Source organism: Lepus europaeus, chromosome 2 (genome assembly GCF_033115175.1).
Source record: "Lepus europaeus isolate LE1 chromosome 2, mLepTim1.pri, whole genome shotgun sequence".
NCBI lineage: Eukaryota > Metazoa > Chordata > Mammalia > Lagomorpha > Leporidae > Lepus > Lepus europaeus.
Window position 1 is genome coordinate 68,255,921 of NC_084828.1, and position 26,435 is coordinate 68,282,355.

The window sequence follows — 26,435 nt, forward strand, 5'->3', positions numbered from 1 at the left end:
TGTCACATGATCTCACTTGTATGTGAAATCTAACAAATTTGAACTTAGAGAAGTGGACACTTGATTTGCTATAGGCCGGATATAGGGAATGAGGAGAGAGGGAAGGGGAATTATTGACTGAAAGGTAAAATGATTCAGACGCAAAGAAGAAATAAGTTGTAGATTGACCATAGTCAATCATACTGTACTGTATGTGTCAAAATAACTAAATTTGAAATATCTCACAAAAAAACCATAGGTGAAATGATGTATATGTTAATTAGTTTGAATCATTCCACATTATATTGTACACTACATCTACATACATTTATAATTTAGTAATTTAAAACAATATTGATAAGACACAGTTCATTGTCTTGGGGATGATGTGCAGTATTTTCTGATTTCTCATTTGAAAGAGTTTCTAATCAAACACTGAAAGCCATACTTAAATTGTAATATTTGATTAGTGTAATCTAAGAGTGTTTTACCTTTAAGTCTCCATTAAGGCATATACATCTATCCAGTGATTACTGTAGATCAAATGATGTAATAAATCATGGAGATACAGAAATGGACAGTAAGTTAGGAGGTTCAAACAGGACAGAAGATCAACAAGGAGACAATAGATTTAAACGACACTATAGCCCAAATGGATCTAACAGATATCTACAGAACTTTTCATCCTACACAGAAAGCATTTACATTCTCCTCAGCAGTACATGGAGCCTTCTCTAAGATTGACCACATACTAAGCCATAAAGCAAGTCTCAGCAAATTCAAAAGAATTAGAATCATACAATGCAGCTTCTCAGATCATAAAGGAATGAAGTTGGAAATTAGCAACTCGGGAATCCCTACAGCACGTGCAAAACAAGAAGATTGAACAACATGCTCCTGAATGAACAATGGGTAATAGAAGAAATTAAAAGAGAAATCAAAAATTTCCTGGAAGTAAATGAGGATAACAGCGCAACATACCAAAACCTATGGGATACAGCAAAAGCAGTGTTAAGAGGAAAGTTTTTATCAATAGGTGCCTACATCAAGAAATTGGAAAGGCACCAAAAAGATGAGCTTTCAGTTCATCTCAAGGATCTAGAAAATCTGCAGCAAACCAGACCCAAATCTAGTAGAAGAGAAATAATTAAAATCAGAGAAGAAATCAACAGGATTGAACCCAAAAAAACATTACAAAAATCAGCCAAACGAGGAGCTGGTTTTTTGAAAAAATAAACAAAATTGACACCCCACTGGCCCAACTAACTAAAAAAGAAGAGAAAAGACCCAAATCAATAGGATCAGAGATGAAAATGGAAATGTAACAACAGACACCACAGAAATAAAAAGAATCATCAGAAATTACTACAAGGACCTGATGCCAGCAAACTGGGAAATCTATCAGAAATGGATAGATTCCTGGACACATGCAACCTACCTAAAATGAACCAGGAAGACATAGAAAACCTAAACAGACCCACAACTGACACAGAAATTGAAACAGTCATAAAGGCCCTCCCAACAAAGAAAAGCCCAGGACCAGATGGATTCACTGCTGAATTCTACCAGACATTTAAAGAAGAACTAACTCCAACTCTTCTCAAACTATTCAGAACAATCGAAAAAGAGGGAATCCTCCCAAATTCTTACTATGAAGCCAGCATCACCTTAATTCCTAAGCCTGAAAAAGATGCAGCATTGAAAGAGAATTACAGACCAATATCCCTGATGAACATAGATACAAAAATCCTCAATAAAATTCTGGCCAATAGAATGCAACAACACATCAGAAAGATCATCCACCCAGACCAAGTGGGATTTATCCCTGGTATGCAGGGATGGTTCAGTGTTCGCAAAACAATCAACGTGATACACCACATTAACAGACTGCAGAAGAAAAACCACATGATTCTCTCAATAGACACAGAGAAAGCATTTGATAAATTACAACACCCTTTCATGATGAAAACTCTAAGCAAACTGGGTATGGAAGGAACATTCCTCAATACAATCAAAGCAATTTATGAAAAACCCATGGCCAACATCCTATTGAATGGGGAAAAGTTGGAAGCATTCCCACTGAGATCTGGTACCAGACGGGGATGCCCACTCTCACCACTGCTATTCAATATAGTTCTGAAAGTCTTAGCCAGAGCTATTAGGCAAGAAAAAGAAATTAAAGGGATACAAATTGGGAAGGAAGAACTCAAACTATCCCTCTTTGCAGATGATATGATTCTTTATTTAGGGGACCCAAAGAACTCTACTAAGAGACTATTGGAACTCATAGAAGAGTTTGGCAAAGTAGCAGGCTATAAAATCAATGCACAAAAATCAACAGCCTTTGTATACACGGGCAATGCCATGGCTGAGGAAGAACTTCTAAGATCAATCCCATTCACAATAGATACAAAAACAATCAAATACCTTGGAATAAACTTAACCAAGGACGTTAAAGATCTCTACGAGGAAAATTACAAAACCTTAAAGAAAGAAATAGAAGAGGATACCAAAAAATGGAGAAATCTTCCATGCTCATGGATTAGAAGAATCAATATCATCAAAATGTCTATTCTCCCAAAAGCAATTTACAGATTAAATGCAATACCAATAAAAATACCAAAGGCATTCTTCTCAGATCTGGAAAAAATGATGCTGAAATTCATATGGAGACACAGGAGACCTCGAATAGCCAAAGCAATCTTGTACAAGAAAAACAAAGCCAGAGGCATCACAATACCAGATTTCAGGACATACTACAGGGCAGATGTTATCAAAACAGCATGGTACTGGTACAGAAACAGATGGATAGACCAATGGAACAGAATAGAAACACCAGAAATCAATCCAAACATCTACAGCCAACTTATATTTGATCAAGGATTCAAAACCAATCCCTGGGGTAAGATAGTCTATTTAATAAATGGTGCTGGGAAAATTGGATTTCCACTGCAGAATCATGAAGCAAGACTCCTACCTTTCACCTTACACAAAAATTCACTCAAGATGGATTAAAGACTTAAATCTACGACCCGAAACCATCAAATTATTAGAGAGCATTGGAGAAACCCTGCAAGATATAAGTACCGGCAAAGACTTCTTGGAAAATACCCCAGAAGCACAGGCAGTCAAAGCCAAAATTAACATTTGGGATTGCATCAAATTGAGAAGTTTCTGTACTTCAAAAGAAACAGTCAGGAAACTGAAGAGGCAACCGACAGAATGGGAAAAAATATTTGCAAACTATGCAACAGATAAAGGGTTGATAACCGGAATCTACAAAGAAATCAAGAAACTCCACAACAACAAAACAAACAACCCACTTAAGAGATGGGCCAAGGACCTCAATAGACATTTTTCCAAAGAGGAAATCCAAATGGCCAACAGACACATGAAAAAATGTTCAGGATCAGTAGCCATCAGGGAAATGCAAATCAAAACCACAATGAGGTTTCACCTCACCCCGGTGAGAATGGCTCACATTCAGAAATCTACCAACAATAGATGCTGGAGAGGATGTGGGGAAAAAGGGACACTAACCCACTGTTGGTGGGAATGCAAACTGGTTAAGCCACTATGGAAGTCAGCCTGGAGACTTCTCAGAAACCTGAATATAACTCTACCATACAACACAGCCATCCCACTCCTTGGAATTTACCCAAAGGAAATTAAATTGGCAAACAAAAAAGCCATCTGCACATTAATGTTTATTGCAGCTCAATTCACAATAGCTAAGACCTGGAACCAACCCAAATGCCCATCAACATTAGACTGGATAAAGAAAATATGGGACATGTACTCCATAGAATACTATACAGCAGTCAAAAACAATGAAACCTGGTCATTTGCAACAAGATGGAGGAATCTGGAAAACATCATGCTCAGTGAATTAAGCCAGTCCCAAAGAGACAAATTTCATTTGTTTTCCCTGATCAGCAACAACTAACTGAGCACCCAAGGGGAAACCTGTTGAAGTCAAATGGACACTATGAGAAACAGTGACTTGATCAGCTCTTGTGCTGACTGTTGATGTACAATGTAATACTTTATCCATTTTAGTATTTTTTTTGTTCTAGTACTAGTGGTTAACTCTGTAATTAACACACAATTATTCTTAGGTGTTTAAATTTTAACTGAAAAGAGATCCCTGTTAAATATAAGAGTGGGAAAAAAAGAGGGAGGAGATGTACAATTTGGGACATGCTCAATCGGACTTGCCCCAAATGGTGGAGTTAGAAACGTGCCAGGGGATTCCAACACAATCCCATCAAGGTGGCATGTACCAATGCCATCTCACTAGTCCAAATGATCATCTTCAGTTCACAATTGATCCTACTGATAGGTCTAAGAGTCAAAGGGATCACACAAACAAGACTAGTGTCCGCTAATACTAACTGATAGAATCAAAAAGGGAGAGAAAGATCCAACATGGGAAGTGGGAGACACAGCAGATTCATAGAATGGTAGATGTCCTACACAGCATTCTGGCCTCATAATCAGCCCTTAAGGCATTCAGATCTGGCTCAAGAGCCCATGAGAGTATTTTAGGCATGGAAAGCCAAGACACTCTGGAAAAAAAAAAAAAAGCCTAAATGAAAGATCTCTGTGAGTGAGATCCCAGTGGAAAGAACAGGCCATCAAAGAAGGAGGTACCTTTCTCTGAAGGGAGGAGAGAACTTCCACTTTGACTATGACCCTGTTGGAATAAGATCGAAGTCAGCAAACCCTACAGGCTTCCATAGCCTTGGCAACTCATGACTAGAGCCTAGGGAGATTACTGACGCCATAAACAAGAGTGTCAAATTGTTAAGTGTCAAATTGTTAAGGAGTCACTGTGTACTTACGTCTCATGTGGGATCTGTCCTTAATGTGTTGTCCAATGTGAAATAATGGTATTAACTAGTACTGAAACAGTATTTTTACACTTTGTGTTTCTGTGTGGGTGCAAACTGATGAAATCTTTACTTAGGGAGAGGCGGCAAGATGGCAGAATAGGCAGGAAGCACACTTAGTCCGGGGGGAGAGAAAGTTTAATATAAGTGGAGATACTGCTGGGTCAAGGAAGAGTAGGGGATGAAACAGCAGAGGAAACTCTTCCGGAACTAGTGATTCACAGTGGACCTGCGTGGAGAGCGTGGGAGCCCAAGTTCGGGACACCAGCGGCAGACTCAACGCACCAGCGCTGGAACGCGAGGTGAGCCGAACCTCCATAGCCCGAGATACCAGCAGGCAAGCGGAAAGAGGAGGCTAGAGGGAACGAGGCTTGAAACTCCGTGGGGAAAAGTTCACCAGGCTAACTAGAAGAGAGAGAAAAAAAAATAAAAAAAGTGACTGATACGGACACAAGTTTCTCTCTCTCCACTCACCTCTCACAGGCGAGCAAGACAGAGCAGGCGCCATTTTGGACATACGTCATAAGCAGGGCGACCTCAGGTCTGCACCAGCCCTGAGCCTAGCAGAAAAACCTGACTCTGGGGGGAGGGGTGAAATAACAGGAGATTAGCATCTAACTTGGCAACCCAGTGGGAGACTGCAGGAGAATTGGAGCCCACACTGAGGGCAGCACAGATTCCCTGTGTGGTCCTTGGGAAAGAGCTTCTGATCTCTGGCTCCTGTGGGTATATCATTTGCCTGCTAACTACCTCCAATTACATTCAGCTGTGCGGAATTACTTCCCTTTTAAATCAAAAAAAGAGAGATTTACCACACCTAACCTGGGAGTGTCATCCTTGACACACCCTCAGCCCTGAGGAACCAAACACAGCTCTCAGTCCACACTCATCTCAAGCCTCTAAGGCTCCACTGAAAGCAGACAGTCCACTTAATATAGAGCCATAGTGTAACAAGAAAAAACACCACAGTGAAGAAACCAAATATCTCCAACATGCCAAACAACAAACGCAAAAACCAAGCTAACAAGAACAAGGAAGAAACTATGACACCCCCAAATGAAAAAGACACCCCAATTCAAGATTATGAAGATGATGAGATCGAAGAAATGCAAGAAGCAGATCTCAAAAAATTGATAAGAACATTAAGAAGTTCTCAAAAACAAATTCTTGAACTACAGAAATCCTTCATGGACAAGATAGAAAATCTCTCTCGTGAAAGTGAAATATTAAGGAGGAATCAAAATGAAATGAAACAACTAGTGGAACAAGAAACTCTGATAGTGACTAGAAATCATAATGAAATGAAGAGTTCAATAGATCAAATGACAAACACATTAGAGAGCCTTAAAAACAGAATGGGCGAAGCAGAAGAGAGAATATCAGACTTAGAAGACAGAGAACAGGAAAGGAAACAGGCAAACCAAAGAAAAGAAGAAGAAATTAGAAATCTAAAAAATATTGTCAGGAATTTACAGGATACTATTAAAAAACCCAACATTCGGGTTCTAGGAGTTTCTGAAGGCATGGAGAGGGAGAAAGGATTAGAAGGCATTTTCAGTGAGATACTAGCAGAAAATTTCCCAGGTTTGGAGAAGGACAGAGGCATCTTAGTACAGGAAGCTTATAGAACCCCTAATAAACATGACCAAAAGAGATCCTCACCACGACATGTTGTAATCAAACTCACCACAGTGAAACATAAAGAAAAGATCCTAAAAGGTGCAAGAGAGAAACGTCGGATCACTCTTAGAGGATCTCCAATTAGACTCACAGCAGACTTCTCATCAGAAACCCTACAAGCTAGAAGGGAATGGCGAGACATAGCCCAGGTACTAAGAGAGAAAAACTGCCAGCCCAGAATACTATATCCTGCAAAGCTCTCATTTGTGAATGAAGGTGAAATTAAGACTTTTCACAGCAAACAGAAACTGAAAGAATTTGTTGCCACTCATCCTGCCCTGCAAAAGATGCTTAAAGATGTGTTACACACAGAAACACAGAAACATGGTCACCAATATGAAAGAAGGTAAAGGAAGGAAACCTCACAGCAAAAGATCACAGGAAGCTCAATTTCTCTTTGACATAGAATTAAACTCTGATGCTCTGTTAAAGCAATGTGTTAAAGTAATCTATTATGTTCTCTTGATGTCTGTTAAATTCTATTTGTTCAAAAACAGCTGAATTTTTATTAAGAGCTATGGGTTATTTAAATATGTGCTTTTTTCAAAAATTTGAATATTGCTGCTCATAAAACTAAAGCGTTGTTGGTTCTGTGTTTCGCTGTCCTCCTATAGGTTCCTATGGACTTTTTCCAGCCACTTTTATTGTATTCAGTACTTTGGGATGGCTCTGTAAACAGATGAAGCCAATAATGTATTAACAGTACCAACTGAGAGAAAGTATGGTTAACTGAGGTTACTAAAAAGAAAAAGCAATTCAAATCAATTGGCAATCTACAAAAAGAGTTAAAGATTTTAAAAGCTATTATTAAAATTGATATATTGGTCTGTTATGCTATATTATATGTGTGTACATATTGTATGTCCACATGGGGAAATTTTATTAAGAGTTTTATTTTAAATGGCTTATAGATAAGATTGTCCATAAATTTAAGCTGCTAAAATCAATCAAAGATACATTTTAATTTGTGGGACCTGAATCTGTGTATCATATGTTTTAGACTTGTTGGTAGAAAGAAACTAAAAACATTTTAGATGGTTGTGCTTAAGTTTACTGGCTAAACAAACTACACCATGTTAGATATTTAAGAGGTGTTTTCAAATACATGATTCTTAAAATTTATAGAAGGCATTGGACCTTCTGGTAAATGTTTTCTTAAGTTGTTATCTAATGGTTGAAACGGTTTGCTAAGTATTCATGTGATATTGCTATTGTCAGCAAGCGATCTAGGACTTGCTCCCTCATTTCTCTATTCTAAGCCCAACTTGTTCTTTCATTTCTCTATTCTCTTCAAGGTAGGAAACTAATTCTATTATGAAGGAATCTGTAGGATGCACAATTTAATCTTTAGACCTTATAAAAGAGATGGCTAACATTTTTCTGCAATAGCATAGCCAAAATAAGAACTTAAATAATAATCTCATAGCTAGATTCACTTCGCCATCAGCGAAGTATACAGTAAGTAGAAAAAACCTCCCTTTCAGACCAAAGGGAAAGAAAGTTTTAAAGTGAGAATATAATTTTCCTCATGGGCATTGTCTACCTTAGAAAAACTACTACAGAACATGCCTGTGACTATAGACTTGTAGTTCAGGCCACCGAAGATTAGAGATGGGACACGGGCACTCCCTTGACTTGCATCCTCTGGTCTGCTTTAACACAAACCAGGAGGAAAAGAAAGCTCGGCATCAGAAGCAATGGGTGGCAGGCCTATTAATGGCTGATCTGTACAGTGATCTGCCCTCAAGGAGACCCAACAGGCCAGTCCACTGCAGTGGCTTTCAATGTGGTAAGCCTGGGCTTCAGCAGAAGTCAGCTTGTGAAGAGCCCTGGCAGCTCTGCCAAGAGTTGGATCACTGGAAATGGACCTGCCCTGGAGTCGAAGGATGCCCAGGTCAGAGCCACAGATCTTATTGGCTCTAAGCTGAAAAGCCCTTCACTCAGCCCAACTTCCAAAGTGACCACTGCAGCTGAGGGGATGGTCAAGTAGGGTCAGCAACATTGCAGGCAGAACTGTAAATTTCTTGTTAGAGATGCCACCTGCATTTACCTGGCCAGCTCTCCTCCCAGGCCAGCCAAGTAATGAAAGTCAACAGAGTGCCTTCCCCTAGGAGGTTCACACCTCCCTTAGGATATACCCCATGTGAAGAGATAGATAGGTCTGGGCCTCTGAATTTACAAGGCCTAAAGCCCACCAGATTATTATCAAGCCCCTTCTATCAGGTTCTATTTGCCTCTCAATCAGAAAACTTAATTGTAGCTTAGACAGCACCTTTCTTAGCTCCTCTAATAATGACTCTGTCCTTTGTTCTAGGCCCTGTCTAGTGCACTTGGGCCTCATTCCTTTGTAATCATAACCTCTACTCTACCACCAATGGCTCTACTCCCAACCTGTGTGTACTGATGATCCTCTTCCCCACTTAATGCTGTATAATTGTTCAAACCTGGTAAATGCCACTCTTAGGATCATTGGTTACTATCCTCACCCTTTCTTTTATGACCTTGTCTAAATATGAGCAGAGTCGGTGAACTTGGAAGGCTTCCATAGCCTTGGCAACTCATGACGACAGCCTAGGATGGTTACTGGCGCCATAAACTAGAGTGTCAATTTGTTGGGTCAACAACAGGAGCCACTGTGCACTTGCTCCTCATGTGGGATCTCTGTCCTTAATGTGCTGTACATTGTGATTTAATGCTATAACTAGTACTCAAACAGTATGTTTCACTTTGTGTTTCTATGTGGGTGCAAACTGTTGAAATCTTTATACTAAATTGATCTTCTGTATATAAAGAGAATTGAAAATGAATCTTGATGCAAATGGAAGGGGAGAGGGAGCGGGAGGGGGGAGGGTTGCGGGTTGGAGGGAAGTTATTGGGGGGGGGGGAAGCCATTGTAATCCATAAGCTGTACGCTGGAAATTTATATTCATTAAATAAAAGTTAAAAAAAAATAAAAAAAAAAGAAATCTTTACTTAGTATATACTGAATTGATCTTCTGTATATAAAGATAATTGGAAATGAACAAAGCAACAACCTGGTGTTAAATTGGAAATAGCATAGGAAATTAATCAATTTTTTAAAAAAATCATGTAGGATCTCTGTCCTTAATGTGCTGTACATTGTGCTTTAATGCTATAACTAGTACTCCAACAGTATTTTTCACTTTGTGTTGCTATATGGGTGCAAACTGTTGAAATCTTTACTTAATATATACTAAACTGATCTTCTGTATATAAAGAGAATTGAAAATGAATTTTGATGTGAATGGAAGGGGAGAGGGAGCGGGAAAGGGGAGAGTTGCGGGTGGGAGGGAAGTTATGGGGTGGAAAAAGCCATTGTAATCCATAAGCTGTACTTTGGAAATTTATATTCATTAAATAAAAGTTTAAAAAAAATAGATACATGCCTAACATGAAAAAAAAATAAAAAGTAAGATGTAAGAAGACCATAGTTCAGAAAGAATATAGACAAGGGCTATAAAAATAACCAAATGAGGAAACAATGTCAATTTCACTCATATACAATATATTTTAAAGCTACCACAGATTATTAAAACTAGTAGTATATAATTTTATTGTAAAAATAGAAGTATTTTCTTGGTTTGCTTTTATAGCACAAAACCACATTGCAACTGAAAAAAATAGGCAGGGAGATGTATACAGGAAAAATCAACTTTCTTCCTTTACTTGCCTAATAATATTTGACAAAAATTTTTTTTAAAACTGAGACAAAACACTCTAATTACAACAAAGCAGATACACACAAACATTGCTTTCTGTTAGTTTTTGGTGTTGATTTTTAAAAAAATTTTAGCTTTCACATATATCTGGCTTATTCACTCAGCATGATTGTGCTCCAGATGCAACATTTTTATTGTGATAGAATTTCATTCATTTTTTACAGCTGAATATTATTCTATCATGTATGTGTGTGTATGTGTGTGTGTGTGAATCTTGTACATTCCATCATATATATACACACACATGTAAATAAAATCAACCTTGGTTGATTCAATGTTTTGGCTGTTGTGAACAGTGCTGCTATAAACATGGTGACGTGAGTTTCTTTTTGATACAGTGTGTTCATGTCATTTAGGTACATACCCAGGAGTGGGACTGCTGGATCGTATACCAAGTCTGTTCCTCATTTTTTAACTACACTGTTTACCACAATGACTGTACTAATATATATTCCCACCAACAGTGTATAAGAGTTCTCCTTTCTCTACATCCTCACCAGCATTTGCTACTCTGTCTTTCATAAAATAGTATTCTGACAGTGGTGATTTGATATCTCATTGTGTTTTTGATTTGCATTTCCCTGATAGCTAGTGATGTTGAGCATTTTTTTATATATTGTTGGCCATTTGTATTTGTTCTTTTAAGAACTGTCTACTGAAGTCTTTTGCCCATTTGTTAACAGGACTATTGTTTTTATTATTGTGTTTTTTGAATTGCTGAAACATTCTGATTATTAATCCTTTGTCAGATAAGTAGCTTGCAAATATTTTTTCCCATTCTGTTGGATGTCTCTTCACTCTATTGTTTCCTTTACTGTGCAGAAGCTTCCAAGTTTGATATAATCTCATTTGTCTTGTTTTGCTGCTGTTTCCTGTATTTTGGAGGTCTTATCCAAGAAGTTATCATCATTTAGGGTTTTCCCTAAATTTTCTTCCAGAAACTTCATAGTATCAAGTGTTAAATTTAGATCTTTGATATATGGTGAGAGGTAGGGATCTAATTTCATTCTTCTACATATATACATTCAGTTTTGCTGGCATCATTTATTCAAGAGATTATCCTTACCTCAGTGTATGGTCTGGGGACTTTTGTCAAAAAATCAACTCGCTGCATGTACATGGATTAATTTCTGGCTATTGTGTTCCATTGATCTATGTGTTGGGTTTTATATCAATACCATGCTGTTTTAATTATTATAGCTTTGTAGCACACTTTGAAGCCAGCTATTGTGATGCCTCCAGACTGATTTTTTTGAACAGGTTGACTTTGGGTCTTCAGGGGCTTTTGTGATTCCATATGAAATTTAGGATTGTTCTTTCTAATTCTGTAAAGAATGTCATTGGTATTATGATGTAAGTTGCAATGAATCTGTAGATGGCTTTATAATAGTATAGACATTTTATTGATATTAATTCTTCCAGTCCATGATCAAGGAATATCTTTCCTTTTTTTGTGTCCTTGATGATTTCTTTCATCAATGTTTGATAATTTTCATTGTAGAGAAACATCTCCGGTTAAATTTATACCTAAATATTTATTTTTTGTGGCTATTATAAATGAAATTTCTTCCTTGATTTTGCTTTTAGTTAGCTCATCATTAGCATATAAAAATGACTGCTTTTAATATGTTTATTTTGTAATCTGTACTTTACTGACTTGATTCATCAGTTATAACTGCTTTTAGGTGGAGTGATTAGGTTTTTCCATGTACAACATCATGTCATCACCAAACATAGATATTTTGACTTTCTCCCTCCCATTTTTGATGCCCCTGTTTCTTTTTCCCTTTAACTGCTCTGGCTAGTAACTCCAATACCACATTGAATGACAGTGGTGAAAGTAGACATCTTTGTCTTGTTCTGGATCTGAGGTAAAAGGCTTTCAGCTCTTCCCCATTTGTATATATTGGCTGTTGGTTTGTTATATATAGACCTCCTCCAGGCTGGACTTGGAGTCCCTGAGGGACTGTGGAATTCTCCCCTCAGTCAACATTGTCAGTGGCAGGCTGCTGCAGAAATGTCTTCCTACCTTGTCTCGGCGATATAGCATTTCCCAGTCAGGAGCTGGCTGTGAAGAAGCAGAGGTAGCTGGCGACACGACCAGCTGAGACGGCATGTCCTGGTATAATACTGGATTGTGTTTAGCAGCTACACATGGATCTTCCTAATTGGCATGTGTAATTGTATTCCTTTATCTTTTCAGTTACCCCAAGAATTGCCTTTCTCTTGGAAGTATCTGAAGCAGAAATTTCTTCTTAATTATCTTCAGGAAGGTTTTATTTCCAGGAAGTTTCATGGTGAAATTTCTGAGTGCCATACAGGATCACCTCTCTTTGTACTCTTGATTTTAGAAGATTTTGTATGGGTGTTTTCATGGCTTTCCAGACATCATACATTTGACGCACTTCAAAATGATGTGTTTTTCTGTGCTGAACTGAGGTTCCCAGTTCCCTACAGGTGTTTCAAGCTGCATGACTTGGGGAAATGAACACTAGATATGGAACTCTTTATCAGTTTATTGCTTGCAAATCCCCATGCTAAAGGTAAATGCCTTGTATGCTTTATGGGTAATTGTCCGCAGTATAGATGAGTAACTCTGAGGAAGAGATGATAGGGGTAGTGGTACTCAGAATGGATCTTAAAGGTAGCAGTAGTCCACTTCTGAGTTTTAGATATGATTATAAATAAGGTAAGCAGAGGTGGATCAGAACAGAGGAAAACAGGGTCTCTAGATGCTTAACAATGAAACACTCTCCAGGGACATGGTAAACAATTACAACTAAAACCTCCCCTTCCTGAGTGGTTGGAAAGGTAATTTGAAGAAGGAAGGGCAGTAGAAGAATCCCACCTCAACACTGTGGATGCTTTGGCATCATACAGACCTATATTGGGTTAGAACATGGCATGGAGATACTTCCTAAACATTTGTTTTTCAAGGGACTGGAGTGATGCTGGAATGAGACAACACTGCAGAGGGCATTAGGACAAAGAAGACATCTAGTGAGTAGAACAGTATACAAACTGTTTCTCAAGACTATTATAATCACTGAAAGTGCCAACAAAATAAAATAGGTAAATATCTCATTTTTATTATGGAAATATTTTTAGTTTTATGAATGTTTATGCTTTAAAATGGTCCTGTGGACCTGCCTCCACTCACTATACAAATGTTCAGAAACTGGACATTGAGAACAATATCTCTAGGAGGAAGATGGGTGTTTTGACCAAAGAGGGGGCAGATACGATGCATCAGGAGGTGCTGTAATCATATATGTCTGGTTGTAAGTGATTATGCAGCTGCATACTTTACAATTATTCATTATAATTGTCCATATACCATCTGTTTTTTATATTCACAGAAGCACATGATAGAGTGGACAAAAACATGACCATGGTTCAGGGCCATGTGAAAGTAATTAAAGAGAACTGTTAAGCACCTTGCAAAAGAAAGCTTAGTAGCTTTGCTCTCTGTCCTGCAGATGGCCTCATAAGTCCACTTCTTCCCTGAGTTGACAGTTTTCTGTGTTGCCTCATGGGAGACAGACAGTCCAAAGAAGAAAAAGGAAGCTGCCTCCTCTCACCACTTGTGGGAAAGCTACTTGGCTTGTTTTCTTATCTTATGTTTAGCACATAAAAAACATCTTTTGGAGGATATGTTCTAAGTGGATGCCTGAAACCACGGATAGTATGAAACCACCCTATATACACAATGCTTTTTCCTAAACATATATACTTAGGACAAAGTTTCATTGATAAATTAGACATCAACAATAAAATAGATTATAATAAATTTTGTGAATGTGGTCTGTTTCTCAAAATATTTTACTCTACTCTACTCACCCTTCATCTTGTGATGTTGATGTGACACAGTTGCCTATATGATGAGATCGAGTGAGTGAACAACACTGGCATTTGACCATAGTGTTAGGCTAGTACCTCTGTGTCACTTGAACACACGCACTGCCTTTCCTCAACAGTTGATCTTATAACTAGGATGATTACCACTGTGTTATGAGTCAGCCAATGACAGACTCAGACTGTTGGTCAAATTCAACCTCCACCCACTTGTGTATATAAAGTTTTAGTGGTACACAGCCATGCCCATTCCTTTATGTCCCGTGTGTGTCTGTTTTTGTGTTACAATGGCAGAAACTTTACAGTCTACAATGCTTAAATTATTTGTTATCTGTCCTTATAAAAAAATCTTACAATCCTTGCTCTTTTCTTTCTTCAATAAACTTATGACAGTTTGAAATTATTTGTTTGATTAGTCATCTATCTCATTCATTAGACGGCAAGCTCCCTGAGAAGGGACCTTGCCTTTCTTAGTCTTCCTTTTTCTCTTGCACCTAACAGTAGCAGTGCCAGGTTATGATAGGTACTCAATAAATAATCATTGACTGTACACATGAATGAACAAGATTTACCATATCTTAAAATGTTATTTCACTCTTATGCCTTAGCCAAAATTTCCATCTCTGCTTGCCCTCTAATAAGCTCCTACCTTAGGTAAGAGAGTCTCATCATAATGAGTGTTTCAACTTCTATTCCATCTCTTTGCAGATTACTCTTTTCAAAACTGAGCTCTGGTAGGTACTCACCTACACAGGGGAAACCCAAGGACTTGCCCATTAATGATAAACTTATTAATCTGCCACCTAAGACCCTCTAACTGGCCCTACCCTATTTTTCTAGCCTGAATTCACTCTATTTTCCATTCCAACTTTACCCTGAATGTTTCCACCTTCGTTTCTCATCTTCCTGGATTGTTCTTTTTTATTACTACTTCCATCTGTCAAAATCTCACCCAGCCTTCAAGTTGCCTGAAGATTCGTTTGCTTATTTATTTATTTGAGAGTCAGAGTAGCAGAGAGAGAGAGGGAGAGAGAGAGTGCTTCCATCTGTTTGTTTACTCCCCAAGTGGCTGTAGCAGTCAGGGCTGGGCCAGGTCAAAACCAGGAGGAAGAACTCCATCCAGATCTCCCACGTGGGTGGCAGGGCCCCACCTACTTTGGCCATCTTCTGCTGCCTTCCCAAGCACATTAGCAGGAAGCTGGTTCAGAAGCAGCACAGGCAGGCCTCCAACTGGCACTTCAACATGGGTTTCCAGTGTTGACTTAACCCACTAGGCCACATCATGCTCCACAAGCAGCTTTTCTTAATCCCTTCAAGGAACATTCGTCTCTTTGAAATTCTAAAGCACTTACTGTACCTGCAGTAATTTGTGTACCATTTCTTCACAGTGCCTTCTTCCCATTAGCTGGTAAGCTACCTGAGAAGTGGAAGTATATCTTTCTCATCTTATTATCTGCTAAGAATATATGTGTCCCCTCAAGATTCATATGCTGAAAGTTTAATTAACAACACGATGGGATTAGGAGGTGCGGGGGCCTTTGAAGGGTGATCAACCATGTGAATGGAACCTTCATGACTGGGATGAGTGCTCTTATAAAAGACCCCAAGGGGAAGGTATTTGCTGCAGTGGTTTAGATGCTTAGCACACCAACACCCCATAGGTTAGAATCCAAGTCCTGGGGGCTGGTGCTGTAGCATAGTAGGCTAAACTCTTGCCTGTTGTGCCAGTATCCCATATGGGCACCAGTTCATGTCCTGGCTGCTCCTCTTCCAATCCAGCTCTCAACATATGGTCTGGGAAAGCAGTGGAAGGTGACCCGAGTGCTTAGGCCCCTGTACCCACATGGGAGACCTGGGAGAAGCTCCTGGATCCTGGCTTTGGATCAGCCCAGTGCTGGCCATTGCAGCCATTTGAGGAGTGAACCAGCTGATGGAAGACCCTTCTTTCTGGCACTCCCTCTGTCTGTTAACTCTACCTCTCAAATAAATAAAATCTTAAAAAAAAATCTTTTGTTTTGTGGTCTAGCATTTTGATTCATATCAGGCCTGTGGGATGCTGCTGTTATAAGCATCCTCATGAAAAGTCCCTATCAAACCTCATGACAAAACTATAACTAATAGTAAATATGGAATGTGTGGTAGAGCTATATAAAGAGTAAATCACTATACAAATCCTTTTTGTTGATTGTTTAAAAAGATTTATTTTATTTATTGGAAAGACAGAATGATAGAGAGGAAGAGAAAGAGATCTCCCATATGCTGGTTCACTCCTTAAATGACCACAATGACCCAGGGCTGGGCCAGGCCAGAGCCAGGAGTCCAGAGCTCCAACTGAATCTCCCACATGATTGGCATGGGCCCAAATACTTGGCCATCATCCACCACTTTCCCAGGTGCATTATCAGGGAACTGGATGAGAAATAGAGCTGCTAGAACTCAAACAGAACTCCAATATGGGATGTCAACATTGTAAGCAGTGCCATAACCTGCTGTACCACAATGCTGACCCCTGAGTATTATATTTCTAAGAGCACAACTTATGGTAAGATACTAAAAAACTCATGTCAGTTTTTAGAAATAAATCATTCTGATTTTAAAGTAATTAAGAAAAAAATAGGTGCTTACCTAAAGTACTGTTTATCTTATGTTGTCTTCTGAAGTTAGTATTTACAACACTGTTAAATAGAATTAATGATATAACAGAGGTCATCAGACTTTCTCCATTAATTAAATTGGTGAGGCCTCTAGAAAGACCTGTGTATATCAAAGAGAGAAGAAGATTTTTTAAAATAAGAACGATTTCATCAATATTAAATAATAAATTTTTATTACGAGGTAGAAAGGCATTTATAGCTATGGATTTATCTCACACAATTTCCACTACTATCTCAAACTTTATTCATTTTTAAAAACTCACTTAAAGGAAAGTTTTTACAGTACTCTTTTTTTTGTTTTGTTTTTTCATTTATTAAACTTTTATTTAATGAATATAAATTTCCAAAGTACAGCTTATGGGTTACAATGGCTTCCCCCCTCCCATAACTTCCCTCCCGCCCGCAACCCTCCCCTTTCCCGCTCCCTCTCCCCTTCCATTCACATCAAGATTCATTTTCAATTCTCTTTATATACAGAAGATCAGTTTAGTATATATTAGGTAAAGATTTCAACAGTTTGCCCCATATAGCAACACAAAGTGAAAAAACTACCATTGGAGTACTAGTTATAGCATTAAATAACAGTGTACAGCACATTAAAGACAGAGATCCTACATAATATTTTTTTTAAATTAATTAATTTTCTATGCCATTTCCAATTTAACACCAGGTTGTTTTTTTTTTTCATTTCCAATTATCTTTATATACAGAAGATCAATTCAGTATATAATTAGTAAAGACCTCATCAGTTTGTACCCACACAGAAACACAAAGTATAAAAATACTGTTTCAGTACTAGTTATAGCATCACTTCACATTAGACAACACATTAAGGACAGATCCCACATGAGACGTAAGTACACAGTGACTCCTGTTGCTGACTTAACAATTTGACACTCCTGTTCATGGCGTCAGTAATCTCCCTAGGCTCTAGTCATGAGTTGTCAGGGCTATGGAAGCCTTTAGAGTTCGCTGACTTTGATCTTATTCTGATAGGGTCATAGTCAAAGTGGAAGTTCTCTCCTCCCTTCAGAGAAAGGTACCTCCTTCTTTGATGGCCCCGTTCTTTCCACTGGGATCTCACTCACAGAGATCTTTCATTTAGGTCTTTTTTTTTTTCCAGAGTGTCTTGGCTTTCCATGCCTACAATACTCTCATGGGCTCTTATCAACTGCAAGTTAGGTTAGATATTCATAATTCAGTGCCAAATTAACTATGGTCCATTCTATTTATATTAAATAAGATAATTAACTAGAGCTGTCATTCCTCATTTCAAAGTATAGAAAAAAATATAAAATTTCTTTAAATTCAGTGATTTGGCCTATATAAATGGAAGCACTATAAATTAGATATATTTAAAGCAAGACAGAAAATAATGATTGAGGGATAAAGTAAATCAAAGATCAAGACTTTATAACACAGCACTTAAGTATTAAGGGAAATGCCCAGATAATCTAGTGAGAGCTCCAAACTACCTGCCTTTCACACACACGTCTTTCTGTGGTTATAGGAGTCAAGTTCCATTAATGGAGCACATCTTGATTTTATCTACATTCTAATTGTTTTCTATTTATGATGACATTCCACGTTTAGCTATCAGTTTTCCTTTGCCTCTGCCATGAACTGTGCCTAGAGTGGCAACAGGATAATTCTGAGCATCTGTAGTGATTTCCTAAACTCCATCGGAGGGAAATACGAAAGTCCATTCTGTGAATGAACACTCTGAAACTATGACCACAACCCAATTACAATACATGGGCTAATAGAAAAGAAGAACAGTCAAAGCCATCTGTCCTGTGAGATTCAGTGGCTTTGATGTTCTAGTTCTTCTCTCCTATAGCCATGCCCTTCGCGGTAGAGACTGCTTCCTTGCTCTGAAAACTTCCCGCCACAGTGAGAGCATTTCCTGGCTACCCTCTTGAATAACATTGAGAGAGCCATGGAGGAAAGGCAGATCTTCTCAGCTGGAGCCATGCTAGGTTCCCTTAGCCCACAAACCACCTGCCAGCTGGCTGTAGATGCAGTAGTGAACCTAGCCAACATCAGCAGAGTCCAGTCCATGCCGTCGGAAGTCCCAGACTCATGAGAAACGGCAATAACTGCTGTTTCAAGCCACTGCATTTGCAGTTGTTCCCTTCTCGCCAAGACTTAAGTGATCTTCTTGTGTAATTATTCCATTTTACAAAATATTAGTAGTGTTGCAAAAAATGATTGGAAATAAATAAAAGACATGGGGCACAGAAGAATTAAAAACCTTTTACAAAAAGCTCACAAACATGTGAATGTAGTCATATACTCCCCTGGAAGTCTTGGGCAGATTTTTTGAGGATATCTATATCCATATATAAATCTATAAAATTTACATTATTGATATACATGTAAAATATATAGTTATACATCTTGTTTTCATAAGTTTTGGCAAAAATATTACAAGGGGAAATACTTTTAAAAATATTTTTGAAAGATGCAAATTGAAAAGAAAAGTTCCCAAAGTAATGGCAAGATGGCCAAAATTTATGAGTAACTTCGCAAGGTATCCAAAGATTATCTAACAGATTATTTAAATTCAACAGTGGCAGGCTAGAAAAGCCGTACAATACTATACTACAAGTTAAGAAGTTTAGGGGTATGTGAGATCAGGTCTCAGGTATCACTGAACTCCCCCAATTATTTTTAAATAGAAAAATGCTGGACACTGGCCAAGTTACATAGAGGTAGGGATGTACGCTGGAAGAGAGCATGGAGATGGAGACAAGGTTTGTGGGTTAAATAACAGCTTGCTGGCTCTTCCTTCTAAAATCTCACCTTGCTCTCTTAATCAAGTTATGTCAGTCTTCCTTTATTCACGTATTTATACTTGCTGTGTCTCCCCTACCCTATTGCTACTTGCCTCTAATAATTGTTTTTCCTTTAGCTATAGGGTGAAAATAAAATTTAAAAGAATGTATATGGTGTATGTGCATGGATATGCCATGTTAATATTCCATATGAAAGTAATTTTTCTAGCGATCATGATTGAAAAGTGACTGAGGGGGAAATTAGGATGTTGTTTTTCTTTATGAGGCACACTTAGATTTTTCTTTTCCTTTTTGGTTTTCTGGGTTAAATTAATTAGGCATCTTAATTTTAAACATAGATTTCTGTCTCCTTTAAAAGTATATACTGCAAACATTACATGATTGGTAATTTTATTGCTTATAACTTTTCAGGCATTTGGTCTTTATGGTGACAATGACTCCAAAGGCAATTTAAAAATTACCATTATCCTAGTGACTGCTTTCAAAAGAAAAGAAATATCCGGCACCAGACGTGTTACCACAGCCTACACAGAATCTTGTAATGTTCCAGAACTGTTCTACTGGCTCGAGGGAGATCAAAGATTCTAAATGATCTCTGGCCCTTTGCTGCAACTGGATATAATGCTTTCTAGGGGGAGGAGGGATACTAAGTAAGTGCATCACAGCTATTTCCTTCTGTTCTAAGCATCACTTGCAGAACCTCTGTTCAACACTCAATCCCCAATCCCTCACAACATCACATTACACAGGGAAAAGCTACCACAAAGAAAAGGTGTTAACATGAAGACAAGTTGATTTTATAACATCACATTTTCAAAATAGGAAAAGAGAATGATATATCTACCTAGATCTCTTATAGCAGCTGCAGTCAGCATAGGATCTGAACTCACAAGGATAGCTGCAAATAAGAACCATGGTATGGTCTTCAAAAATAATTTATTCACAGTTTGCAGGTACCAAAGGATTAAGATATAATTAATCACAAAGCCGGGAATCGTAATTAAAAGTATCTGCAAAGAAATTTTAAAATAAAATGTCAGCTTGCTTTCGTATTCCATTTAAAAAAGCTGATAATCAGGATTATCAGAAATGTAGCCAGCACTAAGAGTGCCCGCCCACAAACAGACACAGGTGTGGGGCCATTTAGCTCATCCTGCTCCAACTACTTCCCCTGCCTGCAACACGGATCTACGAAAGGGCTCAGCAGTGCTCATCTGAGCCAACACAAGTTACTTTCAGTTCTTTGGTCTTGCAATTTCATCTTTTTGTGATTTGTCAGAACTTCTTGTGCCTGCATTTGGTTTAGAATATAAATTATTCTAGTAGTTTTGTTTCTATACAATTTAGGCGATGGCCTCATACTTACAAAACTGTTTCAATTACATTGAAGGAAATTTAATTCCTGTTTATGAATATTATGAAATATTTTATTTCAGGGTCTTTTCCTGATACAGGTGGGCATTGTGGTGCAGTCGGTTAAGCCACCACTTGTGTCACCTGCATCGCATATGGAGTGCCAGTTCAAGTCCTGGTTACTCTACTCACTATCCAGCTCCCTACTAATGCATCCTGGGAGGCAGCAGATGATGACGCAAGTACTTGAATTTCGCCCCCCCGAAGGAGATCCGGAAGGAGTTTCTGGCATCAGCCTGGTACAGTCCAAGCTGTTGTGGCTACTTATGGAGTGAACAAGCATCTCTCTCCACACCACCCCTCCCTCCAGTAAAACTTTTTAAAAAAATCTTTAAAATATCACATGGCTTGTCAATTAGGAATATAGCTGCATCTGTGAAGTTACCTTTGCTGCTTTTGTTCTTTTACTTCTGGGTATAGGAAACTTTAGATTAGGGAATGTGAAACATGACTTTCTCAGCAATTTCCTTTTACTGGAGCCACTGTCTTTCATAATAGTTCTCTGCTGACATCTCAGAAATAAAATTATAATTGATATGAAAGTTCTACCAGTCAGATTTTTCAGAATTACTTTTTTTCCTCCTTGTTTTTATCCCCTGGGTCTTCAATAGACAATTGTCAAGAAAATGATTTATTCACTAACATAAGAAACTAAATTTACTACTCTCATTCCCTTTAATTTTCTCTGTCTTCTTTGCTGTCTATTTGGAGCAAAATTTTAAAAAATCTGACCTGCATGTGGTAGGTAGATAGCATAGGTATCATGTGGTCCTTGAGTGAATGATATTAGTGAAAAAGAACGCTTACCTGCCACAATAACTTATGGAGCATGTATACATCCATGTCAAATGCAACATTAAAGATAATTACTGGTGTAAATATACCAAAAAATAAGTCTGGACTCATCCATTGTATGGCATCTGCATAGCTTTGGATCTAGTAACATAAAAATATTTTTTTCTTTTGTTCATCGATCTGTTAGCATGAGATATCTGTCAAGCACTTTTATCTCTAGCAACATAGTTTTTTAAAAAAATACATCACAAGATAGTAAGAACTGATGTTGAATTTTCATAATTTTCTATCAGATTATCAGTTATAAATGTACTCATTTATTATTAAATATCAAGTATAGGAAACACACTGACATGGTACTAGAGAATATATAGTGGATTTTCGGGCTTACAAGAGGAAGCAGAGATTTCAGATAGGTGAACTACCATGCACAAAACTCACAAAGGAATAAATGGTTCTATCAAACTCCAGAAACTGTAATTAGCCATGATTTATATAGATGTAGGTGTAGGTAGCCATATATATAGATGTAAGTGGAAAGAATAAAAAGACTTTCAGAGATAAAGACTGGAAAGTTTGGCCGGCGCCGTGGCTCAGTAGGCTAATCCTCCGCCTTGCGGCGCCGGCACACCGGGTTCTAGTCCCAGTCGGGGCACCGATCCTGTCCCGGTTGCCCCTCTTCCAGGCCAGCTCTCTGCTGTGGCCAGGGAGTGCAGTGGAGGATGGCCCAAGTGCTTGGGCCCTGCACCCCATGGGAGATCAGGAGAAGCACCTGGCTCCTGCCATCAGAACTGCGCGGTGCACCGGCCACAGCGCGCCTACCGCGGCGGCCATTGGAGGGTGAACCAATGGCAAAGGAAGACCTTTCTCTCTGTCTCCCTCTACTGTCCACTCTGCCTGTCCAAAAAAAAAAAAAAGACTGGAAAGTTTTTGCAGTTTTGGGAATAAATGATGCTTATCATAAGAATGTAGCTAGTATTAGTAAATCCTATTGTGGGCATCTATTCAAATTTTATTCATTAAGGAAACAGTACATACTGTATTAGGTGATGAATTTGCATTAGGGAAATAGTTCTCCTTGGATCTCTTTTTTTCCCCTCTGTTTCTTATGATTGGATGTACTGATTGCTTTTCTTCAAGATGATCTTTTCATGAATGCTGATATGGCTAACAACCTTTTAAGAGGAAGCCAGTGTCTTCCTCCAGAGCCAAGGGCAGGTTTATTTTATTGTCCAATGTAATAAAGAGAATGTGTTTTTCTGGGGTTAAAAAGCAAGGAAACTTACTATCATTATAAATGATTTGGGTTTTCTGAGTTCTGGTTTCATCTCCTGTTACGTGACCCACCATGTGTGTGCATTTCAGCTGGCTCTCTTTTCTTGTCTCTGAGGGACTGGGATTCAAGAAGCAGGCATAGGAAAATGCACATATTCTGCTTATTGCTAAGGATGTGAATAATAAAGTCTTTTGTTTCTGGCCCAGTAGTGTCATGTCTTTTGCCAGGACTGTGAAACTGTGGTAAGCTAGCTTACTAGCAAACAGGTGAAGTGGCATCTTGGACCTTACACTGTTCTTGAGTTACTGACAAATTTATGCCAAAATTATATGATCATAAAACCTGTTTATGACAAATGAAGTAATAACCTGCTCTGGTTCACACATAAGTATGTATTTTCTGTAAACATCACTGGCTAAATTCAATCATTTTCACACAGGTTCTACTCTGATTGGTTGGGACAGTCACTGGCAAACTATGGGTGCTAGAATCAATCTGGACCAACGTTCATTTTTGTAAATGAAGTTTTATTGGAGTTCAGCAATGGTACTTTGCTCTCTATGGTTGCTTTTGAGTTAAGTGGGTAGAATTGAATAGCTATGACAGAGACTTTACATCTTGTGTAATGTAATACGGCTTTTTACAAAAAGCTTTGTGACAAACTCCTGTGCTAGAGAACTGTCTAATGTGTCAACAATGCCATCTGTGTACCTTGAGTAAGAATTCTTTCCCTTCTCTACCTGACTCCAACTGTCTCCAACTATTTTGCTACTTTAACTATCATGGCTCTTTAATATGTTCATGGAAAATGAGCTCAGTAGCTACGTCTGAACTCCCTGTATCATTTCAGACTCAGGGTGTATTCAATTTTAGGCACATATCCACTTTTTTGGACCTGGATCCTTTCTCTACACATCTGATCTGATGTTATCTACACAATAAACATCTACTGACTGGCAAAGCAGTGAGGAGACAAGTATTTTTGCAAATTTTCTTAAGCTATCTTTGTATTTTTTGATTCTTAAATATAGTGCAAAATTTCCATACCTGGAAAGAAGTAAAACTTAGAATTTCAAAACTGCATCCAAGTAAAAATAGTATCACAGGGAGAGGAATTGGAAAGTCTTTCAAGTGCAGGTTTAAAAATGCTAGAAAAAAAACATGTTGTATGGACAGGTAATTAAATATCACATTTGTAGAACTTTTAATGTAATGTAATTTCTTAATATAAAAGACAGTGAAATACTGTTTCATTGCTAATTTCCTATCATTCAAACCCACCCCCATAGCCAAGTAGAATCTCTGTGATTGTTGATATACCAGGTTCCTGCTTTCCCTTTCCTGGGATGTATATTGCCTTGCAGTCTTAATAAACACTGCTAACAATCGTTGTTTCTTGGGTTACAAGTGGAATATTTACAGTAGCATTTGTAATTCCATGGATCAAAGATTTAGTGATCCTACAATAAGAGGTTCCTTCAAGCTGAGGAACAATGAGAAACCAGTTAGGGTTATTTGCTTTAAGAAAGAAAAAAAAACAGTAACCGACTGCACATCAAAAGCCCATGGTAAATATTAAACTTTATTATTGTCAAAGTGCAATAAAAAATTGCCACAGTTCCTTTCCTTTAATTTCTTCCACTTTGTAATACAGAGGTCAAAGAAAGTGCTCAGTCAAGTGCTAATCAAGGCAAAGCCAGTATTTTCTGTTCGTTTCTACAATGTTCTTTTCTTACCATAGACTTAAGAGTAACTTGTTATTTGCATAAAACCCATGAGATCTCCTATCCCCACCCTTGTTTGTCTGCTTATTTGTTTCAGTTATCCTCATCATTTTAATCATTTGCTTTACCTAGCAAATAAGATGTGATTTATCTTATTTGCTTGACCTAGCAAATAAGATGTGAACACTTTGAATCAAAGGAAGTAAACGAAGAGGGAAATCAGATTCTTCAGGACTTCTTTCAGGAAGATTATTGTTTGATACATTTTGTTGAAAATATTGGGACAAAGGTATGAATTTGGGAAAAAAATTCTAATCTCCTAGTGATGCTGCTCTCCTTAATTCTATATGCTAGCATTTATAAGATAAACCTATGGACTAAACTCAAAGGAAGGGTGATATTTACCTCCGATGGTACAGATCAAGGACAATATTAGGATGATTTCAGGGAGATCCTCAGCAGGATGCAAAAACAAAACTCTGAACAGCTCCAGCCATGAGCCAGTATTTCTTCTATTATTAGGATTGGAATTGAAACTAATGGCATTATCAGTACTCATCTTCTTGTATCTCACAGTGAGTCTGAATCTGACTCCACGTCTGTCTGCAAAACTCAAAGAGGGTTAAAGGAAAGTAAGATTTTTTCTTGACTTTCTATTTAAAAACACACACATATTTCTCCTTTAATTCTAATATCTTAAAGTCTGGCAAAATCAAGGATGCCTCTCCCTTCTGGATACTTCCGACTTTCTGTATATTTGTTGCAGTGAGAAAAACTACTCATCATGAGGAGGCATGGGCTGTCTCAGAACAAAAGATGTTCTAAAGAATCTATTATAGGACCTGGACTTTGGCTGGGTAACTTTGGAGAGGCTCTAATCAAGAGAGGGTTCACTCCAGGCTGAGTGCTGTCAGAAAGCCTGGATGATTCTTTGGTTGGATACCTGGATAAATCTTACCTATATAGAGAGAGTAGGCTAGAGCTAAGATAAAGCTGAAACATGTACAGAAACAGCAGCCACTCATTTAGCTGAGTGTAGGGACTGTTTGGTGGTATATGGGTTACACCGTGACCTTGGTTTTACCTTGCTTGTGTCAGGGTTTACATGGTGATGGTGATGATCTGTGTGATTGTTTATGCCCAAGAGAAGAACAACACGCATTAGCAATGAGCATTAGGCCAGCATGAGGTGAGAATGAGCCCAGGCTGGCAGTTTCAGACCCTGTTCTAGATTCCTCAAAAGATTTCCAAGCTCCTTAACTTCATCTTCACTAATCTAGAGCTAGTAGATCTGGAGATCTTGGTAGTGAAATGAGTGAGAGAGCAGAACAAGCTCAACTGTGAGTTAAGACAGAGATTGTCAAACTTGGCTACACAAAAAATCATTTGGAGGATTTTAAAGACGCTTCTGGCTCAGTGCCACCCTCAGAGGATCAGCTCAATGATCCTAAAGAGGGACTTGCTCTAGGAGACATCTGTGCTATTAGGGAAGAGTGTTCTGACTGAGCAATAATACTTGCTGTTAGTTAACAAGAAACTATTGAGGAAAACACATCACATTGTAATGCCAACTCTTACCTTGCCCACTATTAATCCAGGACTAAACATGCTGGAGCATACTGACTTGGC

At 38.2% G+C, this 26,435-nt stretch overlaps 1 protein-coding gene across 1 annotated transcript in view; it reads right to left on the minus strand.

Annotated features, from left to right (window-relative positions):
* Window positions 1-25,365, minus strand: part of SLC9C1 (solute carrier family 9 member C1) — a 113,647-nt gene extending 88,282 nt beyond the window's left edge. The window contains exons 1-5 of the mRNA XM_062180986.1: window positions 25,212-25,365; window positions 24,130-24,230; window positions 21,819-21,947; window positions 20,443-20,608; window positions 16,772-16,900 (exon numbers count right to left, since the gene is read on the minus strand). Coding sequence (XP_062036970.1) covers window positions 16,772-16,900; window positions 20,443-20,608; window positions 21,819-21,947; window positions 24,130-24,230; window positions 25,212-25,365 — 679 coding nt within the window. The remainder of the gene's footprint in view (window positions 1-16,771; window positions 16,901-20,442; window positions 20,609-21,818; window positions 21,948-24,129; window positions 24,231-25,211) is intronic.
* Window positions 25,366-26,435: the final 1,070 nt, after the last annotated feature.